Below are 10,096 nucleotides of genomic sequence, written 5' to 3' on the forward strand. Positions count from 1 at the left end.
ATCCTCGCCGAAGAGACCGCATCCCTTGACAGGCGTGTACAGCCCAGCCTTGTGAGCCCGCTCTAGGTGACGCTGAGCTTCCCGCAGCGCCTCACGCTCTGCTTCCGTCTCCACAAGCACCAGCGCGCGGTGAAAGCTCACCCAGTCGTAGGGCTCTCCCGGCTCTGGCGCGTCTTCAACGGCGTCTCTGGCAGCGCCGCTTGGTGGAGGACTGATCGCCAAGACAGTGTAGATGGTCACACAACGTAGTCCGACGCCGCCTGCGGACTGGGCCGGGTAGTAGACGACGGGCGGCAGGTAGTCCGGCAGGTAAAAGTTATCGCTACTCACCTCACAGGCGTCGCAGAGCGCGCGCACAGCGCAGTCCATGCACGACTCCTCAGCGCTGCTGTGTGGCGCAGAGGGAATGCGCATGTGGGCGCCTACCACATCCCCCACGTTGCGCACCAGCGCGCATTTTCGCCCTCGAACCAGCAACGCACCGTAACTGTGTGCAATACGAGAGGTGTTATAACGGACTGGAATCTCCTCTGTGGAGCTGCCGGCCGTCATGGAGAGTCGAACCTCCGCCTTAGTGAGCGGTCGCACCTCCTCAGCGCGCAGTCTTGTGCGACCCTCATCGTCACGAGCCAGCACACCGGCGACGGCCACTGCCGGCGGCTTCCGCTGCTTCGCCTTTTGGTTCGCTGGCACCGCGCGCGTGCGCCATGCAGCAAGGGCGGAGTCCGTCGCGAGCCTTTCCATCAGGTTGGTCACCTCCACGCAGCCGTCCGTCGTGCCGACCACGCCGGTCCCCCAGTCAAGCACACGACCCTCCACAAGGACACGCACCGGATCACACCAGTAAGCGAGGCCGTGAAGGCCGCTGACCAGCATGCTGCCGACGCTGTCATTCCCTGCCGCCTCTGCGTCAGGCCCGCGGCCGCGCTCGCACCCTTCGCTGCCGCACCCACAGAGCGACTCGTCGGCACCTGCGGCATCATCGGCGTCCTCGGTAACATCGCTGGCCTCTTCGCCGCTGTCGGCCGCTTCGCAGTCGCCCTCATCGAGGTCCTCATCGTGGTGGTGGTGATGGCAAGCATCGTGCCCGTGGCTTCGACCGCGGTGATGTGCCCCGTGGTCGGCGTGCGCCTCCTCATCACTGTCCTGAGAGTCTTCGTCGTATCCGAGCGTGTCGAGAGGACTCAGCCGTGGCAGCTGCTCCACGCTCTTTGTCTGCTTAATCAGTACAAAGTCTAGCCGATACACGCGTGGCGTCGCGTAGCGCTGCTGTACGTCGACCAGTGTGCCGTCCGCCGCTGCAAGCCCCGCCTCGCGCGCGATGGCCGCGAACAGAGACGGGGCTAAATTCGTGGTCACGTGAAAAGATGAGATGCGATGATGCACGTCCTGCAGCGCACTCAGCCATGCAGACCATGCAGGAGTCTCTGCCTCATCCTTGAGCAACACAATCACCTCTGGAAGCGGGTAACCGTCCACGGCAGGACGTCTAATCACTGCGTTCGTCAAGGAAGTGAGGGCGCTCAGTGGGGTGGGGCATACGAGCACGAGCCGCTGCACGAGACGATCACGATGGCCCAGCGTCTTCTCGCCCACAAGCACATATTTAGTTGCCAGATGACTCGACACCCCGGCCGCTACCATGGTGGCGTTGTGTGGATTCAGCCGTGCAATGGTGTTGCTAAGCTGCTTCAGCAGCGGCCCAACAGCGGCGCCGTTGACGTGCTCCTCCTGCCCATACATGGCGACGCTGCTGAGATTAGAAGCGTCGACTACATAGACAGCATGTGTGGTGTTGGGGCGCGCCCGGAACACCAGCGCGCTCAGCGGCTCCCACTGAAGGCATGGGTGCTGCGGAGTCGCAGGCTTCTTCGACTTGAGCAGAATGAGTGGCTCCTCTGGGGCAAACACCACCTGGTAGCGCGGCCGGGTGTTGGCGAAGGCGAAGAGCCGCATGCTCGTGTCGCGCAAGGTCCCCATCACACGCTCCTGGTGCTGCTGCTTATCTGCTCGACTCATCTTGGGACGGGCGGGCGGCGGGGGGGGAATGGCAGAGTGAAATCGAGGGCAGGAGGTGACACGCGCAGAGGAAAAAGAAAAGGTGAAGAACGCGAAAGAGAGGCAAAGCGCGAAACACACGCGGCGAGTGGGGAGAGCGGGTCGAATTCGATAGGCCGCAAAGGCCAAGACGAGCGCGCAGATGCCGGCTCAGCAGTGATGGCGCACAAGCCCCCGCTGCTTCGCTCGCACGCAGGCAGAGATAAGACGAAGATAGTGTGTAGAAGAGCCTCCAAGAGAGAGGGAGCGGCGGATATAGGAGGAAGAGAGGGATGTGGATGGAGGCTCGAGAGGCGTTTCGCAGACGTGCATGCTTGCAATGGTGGTAGGAGAGAGGGAGGAAATGCACAAGCGCACAGCGCCACCTTCTTCCGAGAGGTCACGAGTCTTGCTCACAGAGAACACAGAGAGAGGGAGAGAGCGCGCGACTGGAGGCACGCCGCATCACTGCCTCGGCATCAAGAACGAGCGCAGGTCGGGAGAAACCGACGTAGCCCGTCTGTCGTGGCTGTGCCGCTCTCCGCGTGTGTGTGTGTGTGTGTAGACGGGGTGGGGTGGGTGCGGGCTTTTCTGCGCAGAATGGGAAGGCAAACTAGACGAAGAGTAGGGCTGTGAGAGAGGCTCACGCCCTCGACGATCAGAGACTCACTCTCGCTCCTGGGGGTGGCGTTGCGCAGCCGACACCAGTGCCGAGCGCACAGACGGAAGCACAGGCAGTGGCAGCCCCAAAGGAAACAGAAAAAGCGAAAGGAATGGCGTTAAAAAAAAAAGGGCAGCAGCGACGTCGCACCGCTTCCTTCGAGCCCCACGCCTTCGCCACACGCACTGCACATGCCGGCAACGGCAGCATTTCGCCCACCATCAGCGCCGCCGCTGCTTACCACTCACACATACATGAGGTCTGGGCGCGCATCGCCATACATGTTGTAGAACGCCTCCCACCCTCCACGCAGCACGTGCACAGCAGGGAGGGGGTATCCGAGCTTTTGCTGGGCCAGCGCAAAGCGGTTGGCCCCCTTCGGGCCCCGTATGAGCGACTGCGCGCAGTGAAAGGCGACGACCTCTTTCCCCTCCTCGAAGAGAGTCTTGGCGAGCCCCTCATACACCTCCGCAGTGCTGCTGATTGTTGGCACGCTTATCGAGTTCACGATGATGCCACAGTGTCGGTCGCTATCCCGACAGTCGACCACCGCCACTTTGGTGAATGAGTCGGGCTTGTCAAGCAGCTCCACCAGCTCGTCTGGGCTCATGTACGTGTAGTTCGCCATTTTTCACACGGCAAGGAGGGGGCGCTGCGCGGAATAGAAAATGGCAATCCTAAAGAAAAGTGCGCGAAGCGAAGCCGACAAATGGCGTCGATCCACCGGCGGCACTCAGTGACAGCGTATCGCCTTCTGTCAGCAGTAAGCGATGTGCGCCGAGGAAAGTGGCCGGCCGCCACGAAACAGAAGGACCAACGCGTCTTCTATTGTTTTCCAGCGGGGAGAGAGGGTCAAGAGCCCCGCAGCGCGGGGAGGCTAAGGTGAAAGCAGCGAGATGGGTGTTGAAAGATGGCGGCCTACGACGCACACACGCTAGCGTCAATCGCTGATTGGCGTGTGTAGCTTGTGTATGAGCGTCTGTGATGAATTGCCTTCGAGCGACTCGTGGAGCAGTGACCCCCCCACGCACACACACACACATACACACCTACCGGCTTGGGTGTTGCACCACTCAGGCAAAGGCACGAGCAAGCATAGAGTGGGGTGGAAGGTTTAGAGGAAAAAGAGGAGGCGATGCGGCACCGAGAGCAAGGACGAGCTTGCATAGGAGTATTAATCGCATGCGAGATGCATGTGCCCAGGTGGGCACCGTCGCAGGTGAGGGGGCTCTCCTCCCACCATCCCCCCGCCGAGCCATACATCAAACTGCGGCAGCCCATATGGAAAGGAACAGAACATTCACAAGCCACCCTCGCGCGTGTTTGTGTGCTCTACCGCGGGAAGAAGATGGGAAGCTGTCGTGTTTGGGGGCCACTGTAGCAGCAGCAGAAGCAGCAGCTACGCTTGCATCATCATCGTTTCACTTGACATGCTCTCTCGGATACAGCACACGCGGAGAGGGACCGTCAAAGACGATTCTTCTCTCAGACTGAGATCACTGCTCGCGCTCGCCATCCCGATCAACCCCTTTACGGTAGTGCGGTCGGGGAAGTAGGGGAGCGGAGGGTGGGGCGCTTTCACACGCCGCCCTCTCGATTAATCCGACACAAACTCGGAGAAGAAATATGGGCGGCAGTGCAGCTGCTTCCTTCTGTCTCGCCTCGTGTGCGATTCCGTCGAGCTCCTCGTTCTCTCTTTTGCATTACGTGTGTGTGTGTGTATGTCTGTGTGCGCGCTCAAGTTCGGGAGTGGCGATGGTCGTGTGCGCGAGCCCTTCCCGTTCTGTCGTTGCTGTGGCGGAGAGCAGAGAGGGAGCGAGGGAAGTAGAGGACGCGTACGTCCAAGAGAGCGCGAGAAGAATAAGCCTGTCCATTCGCGGGAAAGGGGGAAGGGAGGGGGACGCAAGAGGCCAACTGTACAAACAGCTCTCCTTCGGCTTGGCAATGGTGCGCAATCACCCGCCCTTGGCGGCCACAGTTCACATCGCACACGGGCACCCTTTGCACGGCTGCAGCCCTCGAGAAAAGGCACTTCGAAGATGAGATGCTGAGCGAAGCTGTACAATTAATGGCAAGGGTGGGGTGGGGGAGGGGAGGAGGAGAGTGCGTAAAGGGGAATATAAAAAGAAGGGGGGTAGGGGGCGAATAACAGGCGCACCTTCGATACTGAACTCCTTCGGATCGCCGGGCTCGAGTCACAGAGTGTGAGTCCTCAGGCCGCTTGTGTAGGGGAGACGCCAAGAAAGAGAAAGCGCGCGCTTGCGTGCGTGTGTGGCGGGGGGGGGCTTGCCGTTTACACCCTGAAAACGGCTAAGGAGTGCTTTGCGGGTGAGGGGATGGAGAGAAGGCAGAGAAGGCAGAGAAGGCAGACATCATGCCAGCGCGCTTTAAAAGTTTCGCGGTAAGCCGTCTTCCCTCTTATCGTTCGCCCTAGAGCACGTTCAGTAAAAAAGGCACGAACGTAGCGCGAGATGTCGGCAGTAAACGATACGCCCGCCCATCATCCAAATAACGCTGCAGCACCTCCTCCATCACCGGACGCAGGTCACGCAGGTTCAACACGAACGCGGCAGCGATGTCATACGTGATTTGCACCGTGTCCAGCAGCTTGCGGGCGATCGGTGCCTCCTCGAGAATGCGAAAGCCCATGTACACGCAGGACATGATGTGCGGGTACGTGAGTAGAAGCATCTGCCGCACGTGTTCCGCGTAGCAGGGCACGACGTACGGTTGCGGGCGATACGCCTCGCTCTCGATGCAGTACAGGCGATGCACCGACTCGAGCTTGTGGAGGTACATGGCCGACACCTCATGAAATGCGTGGTGCTGCGCCTCCTTTGTTTTGAGGGTGGCCTTATTGTCAGCGTATGCGGGGATCGTGCTGTCCAGCAGTGCCACATCGTCGCTCACCCATACATGCAGCGGACTGCCGTCCATGGGCGACGCCTCCGGGATAGATGCGGACGCAGCGGTTGGAGCGGGCGCCGCAGCTGCCGTCCTTGGGGTGAGAAAGGAGTCGTGAGCCGAAGGAGCATCGTTCCCCTCCGCCCCCTGCAGCACGTCCTCGAACGCTTCCGGGTCGGCGTCAAGGATCAAGCCGTCCTTGCTCGCCGCTGCGCGAGCCGCCGCTTCTGCGCTGGCCGTCACACCGCTAACGTCACGGAAGACGGGCGAGCCGGTCGGCACCGTCGTCCCTTTCGCGTTCGCGGTGGAGCTGTTGGTATTGGCAGCACCCTGATGCCTCCGCTGCGCGGCCCGCTCCATTTGAATCTTGGCCGACAGTCGCACCAGAGTCCCCTCCTTCTCCGCCTGCTGCGGCGTGCGGCCGTAGATGTCCAGCTCCCACTTGCGATTCAGCACGCGACGGAACATGGCGTGGAGGTCTTCCGCCATCATGGGAAACTCGAGGCAGGCGTTTGCGTCTCGCACGAACTGCGCCACCGGCATCCGGTCGCCCTTCGCCACCCGGTTGTGCAAATTAGAGTGAAGGAAGAGAAGTACACCCGCCATGACGTCCGCGTCACGGGCTGTGATGGAGCTCGGGTTCTGCCGAGCATACTCGTTGCCGAAGCACTCCTGAATCGTCTCCCACACCTTCGCCTCAAACATGGGCCGCTCCCAGGACATGAACTTGCATGTAGTGTCGCGCATCGCCACATCGACAGGGACGTCTGTGTAGTGGAAGCAGTGCAGGTACTCCTGCAGCACCAAGCGCGGAGCGCCGTCCTTACTGTTCACCTTCTCGAAGATGGCACTGAGCGCTTCGCGCGAGATGCCGGGGTACTCGAAGAGGAAGCGCGCAAAGAGGGCGTAGCTTGACGTTCCAGCAGCTACACTCGCCGGGTCGGCCCGCTCCGACTCGCTGGGCGTCGTTGCCACCATAAACCCGCGACTCTCCAGGAACTCCTTCGCCTCTCTCCAGCGGCCCGCATTGATGCGCTGCACAGCCTCCTGGGCGATGCGTTTGTTATGAAGAAGGTAGTGGATATGCTTCCAATGGTACCGGACGCTGTTCTCCCTACCCCATTTCGGGAAGGGCGCCCCAGAGGGGCCATCGAGAGGCGACGCCTGATCGCGGATGTGGGACTCTCTCTGGCCTGGGCTGTAGTTCTCTTCGCCGCCACCGCCGCTGTCCCTGCCGCTCGCAGTCGCCGTAGCAGAGTGGCTGCCCGCGAGCGGAGGTTGCAGGTCGGCCACTTCAACTGAGCCCCAGCTGTCTCGGTACAGCTCCCTTGATTCAGTCCCACCAGTAAGATCGCCGCCTTTTGGTTGCTGCCGCCGTCGCAGGTCGTTCTGGGCGCTGCGCCGCAGGCTCTCCGCATACGCCCGCGGGTCTTCGGCGATCCACCTATGCAAGGAGGTCATTAGTGTGTGAATGACCACCACGCTCTCCGAGCGAAGCAGTTGCTGCTGATCGGACGAGAGCCACGGGTAGGCGTCGCCGTTGGCATCAACGTGGTCAAGGAAGGTCATCTCCACGACGTGTTCCACAAGCAGCTCTAGCATGCCACCGTACTCTGCGCCAGGGTCGAAGGCAGGGTTGCAGTCGTAGTTGATGAAGAGCGACACGCACAAGTGAGGCACTGTAAATAGCTGCCGTATCATCGACAGAACCGCGTGCTTCTGGCGGAAGCTGGCGTACTGTGAGACCATCAGCGGGAACAGGAAGGCACCCAGCAACGTATGCAGCTCACGCGCCATGTGGTAGTGCAACTTACGCAGTAGCGTCCCAAGCAGGTGTGCAGCTCGCTCGAAGAACGTGAACGGCACCGCCATGGCGAGGTTCTTGACTAGGCACCCCAGCAGCTCATATTTGCAGGCATGCAGCACCAGAGACATCCACGTTGCGCAGCGATGCTCCTGCTCGCAATTCGCTGCGGGAAGCTCGTCCAACACACACTCGAGCACCCACAACCCAAGAGCACGCACGCGCACGTCACTGTTCGCGGCGTTTGGTGTGCCGCTGCACGGACATGACGCGCATCGACACATGCGGCGCACTACTATCAGCAAGTCCTTCAGAGGGCTTGGAAGGGCGCCATCCACGGTGCCCAGCGTCGACAGCGCATGTAGAACGAGAGACTCATCGACGCTGTTCCGGAACAAAGTATGCGGGTCGAAGGAAAGGTTCATCAGGGAAGGGGATGAGTGGAAGCTGAGCGGGGTTGCCGCAGGACTGGCGCCTGTAGTAAAAGACCGCTGTGACCGCAGCGGAGACTTGGTCAAGTCTGAATCTCCCTCGTTGCTGTGGGGCTCATCGCTTACGAGCTGCAGCGACAACGTCGGGGCCTCATCAGGCACCGGGGGCTTCGATGAGGAAGCCGGCACGTTCAAGGCCCACTCGCCACCGCCGTTTTCTCTGTCCCCTGAGCACAGCGGTTGCTCCGCATGATGCGGTGATGGGAAAGCGGTCGGCGCGCTGACAGTCTCGGAGCTTGCCTCCTGCTCCTGCTGCAGCTGCGCGGCAGCATCGACGAATGGTTGGTCGCTTGAGCATGGCGCCGTCGCGGTGGCTATCGGTACGGCCGGGAAGCAACCAGAACGCGGCGAGGCTGGCGGCACCACCTCCATTCTTTTCGAGGGCACGACATGAATCCAGGTGTAGGGCTCGTTGTTATCCACATCCACGGTGTAGTCGGCGAGGATGGTGTCTGTGGAGAAGACAGCGTGTGCCGTAGCGTGGCTGTCAGTGCCACCAAGTGCGCCATCGTACTTTCCCATGGCAACGAAGGCGTGCACGATGCGGTGCACCGCCGCCCGGAGCGCCAGATGAGCCGCGTATCGCGCAGTATCCTGCATCCCACCTGCTGCCGCTTTGAAGCAGGATTCGATGACTCGAATCGCAGTGTGTCCGCGGAAGGACCCCGCCATGCCGAAAGCCTCGCTGTGGGAGCGGCGCGCAGTGAAGCCGTCGGCCTCTCTCCCACCGCTCGGAGAGCCTGCCCCTTCCCTGCTCCGGCGGGGTGGATGGGGCCTGCTGGAGACCAACTCGCACACCAGACGCAACGCGCGCGTCTGCACCGTAGGCTCCGAAAAACTCTGCAGTATGCACTCGGACAGTGCGTAGAACACGCCGGTGGCAACGGAGACAGACATGCGGCCGGGCCGACGTGATGCACGGCGTCCTTTTGAGGCGCCCCCGCTGCCGACGGGGGCCTCAGGACACAGAAGTGACGGGTCCACGATGACCGTGACGAGGAGGTCGAAGGGCACCGGCATATCGCGCAGCAGTAACTCCAAGGCGGTGATAGTGTACTCTGTCAGCTTCCGCCGCTTCCAGAAGACGGCGCTGAGCACGTAGCCCCAGACAGCGGCGCTCTGAAATGCGGTGCAGAGCGGAAGACTGCTACTGCACTCTGTCGCAGTTCCAGTAGGTCGCCTCGCGCTGGCTGCCCTCCCATGACTGAGGGAAGGATTCGACGAGCGTTTCTCCGCCCTGTTTGCGTCGTCTTCCACTGAGACGGCGCAGCCCTGCCGCGGGGGTGAGCCGGCCGAGTCGGTCGACGGCCGCGCCGAAGGCTCTCCCTTGACCGTAAGCGGCGCCTCAGCAGTTGGAGTCCTACCGAGTGCGTCGGCTGTAGTGATAGGCCCCATCCCTCGCTCGCTTGCCGTAACGGGGGACGTGTTGGCGGGCAGCGCCGGCGGTGACCTCTTGACTGGATGAGGCACTGGCGAAGCGGAGCCGCGGTCATGGTTGGCTCGATCCTGGGCATCGAGGCTCGAGAGCGCTGATGCCCCGGCGTTAGAGTCACTGCGGCGCGGGGGGGCCAGGACAGACCGCCCCATCATGGCCAGTGCTGACTCGGCAGCCTTAACTCCATGTCGCAGCTCTGCCTTTACGGCTGCATTTGAGACTGTCAAGTCCACGCGGCGGTGGATCTCGCGAAGCACAGCACGGCACGCTTGGGCAGTGCGGTGCACCGACTCTGGCGTCGGGCTTGAACCCATCCGGTATGCCGAGGATGACCAAGGACGCAAGGGCCTGCTCGCACGGAACAGAAGGAGAGGATGAAATGACCTACAGAAAGGCGGTGCCAGTCACAGTCCAACGGACTGTGACTGGCACACACACACACAGATATATATATTTATATATGCTTGTGGCGAAGGTGGACGGTTACAGAAAAACAAATGAAAGCAGCTAAGCGAACGAGAAAGCTGTGAATGCTCGCACCGGCAGTGCACGCTGACACGACTGGCTCAGTGTATAAGCTCGGCGAGGAGAAGGGGGGGCTACCATTCACTCCTAAAAGCCAGGGTCAGCAGCGGCAAGTGAATTGAACCCTGAGAGCATCGATGTCACAGAGCAACGTGAAAGGCGCGCTGCAAGGCAACGCCGAAGTCGCAGTCGACCGAAGAACTTCAGGGGAAGAAAGGTAGAAAGAGAGGGAGACAAAG

The 10,096-nt window shown here is 61.3% G+C and overlaps 3 protein-coding genes across 3 annotated transcripts in view; all 3 read right to left on the reverse strand.

Annotated features, from left to right (window-relative positions):
- The window catches only part of LSCM1_01925 (uncharacterized protein), a gene marked incomplete at both ends in the record, with an annotated part of 3,093 nt that extends 1,074 nt beyond the window's left edge, over nt 1–2,019 (reverse strand). Inside the window, one exon of the mRNA XM_067319523.1 lies at nt 1–2,019. This exon is cut by the window's left edge and continues 1,074 nt beyond it. Within this exon, the coding sequence (XP_067176072.1) occupies nt 1–2,019 (2,019 nt within the window).
- A 923-nt stretch (nt 2,020–2,942) lies between these two features.
- On the reverse strand, nt 2,943–3,326 carry LSCM1_01926 (uncharacterized protein; the record flags this gene model as incomplete). Its single annotated transcript, XM_067319524.1, has 1 exon — nt 2,943–3,326. One exon carries the CDS (start codon nt 3,324–3,326, stop codon nt 2,943–2,945), a length of 384 nt encoding a protein of 127 aa, XP_067176073.1.
- Nucleotides 3,327–5,128: 1,802 nt separating this feature from the next.
- Nucleotides 5,129–9,646, reverse strand: LSCM1_01927 (uncharacterized protein; the record flags this gene model as incomplete). Its single annotated transcript, XM_067319525.1, has 1 exon — nt 5,129–9,646. One exon carries the CDS (start codon nt 9,644–9,646, stop codon nt 5,129–5,131), a length of 4,518 nt encoding a protein of 1,505 aa, XP_067176074.1.
- Between the last annotated feature and the right edge of the window lie 450 nt (nt 9,647–10,096).

This window comes from Leishmania martiniquensis, chromosome 32, assembly GCF_017916325.1.
Source record: "Leishmania martiniquensis isolate LSCM1 chromosome 32, whole genome shotgun sequence".
Taxonomy (NCBI): domain Eukaryota; phylum Euglenozoa; class Kinetoplastea; order Trypanosomatida; family Trypanosomatidae; genus Leishmania; species Leishmania martiniquensis.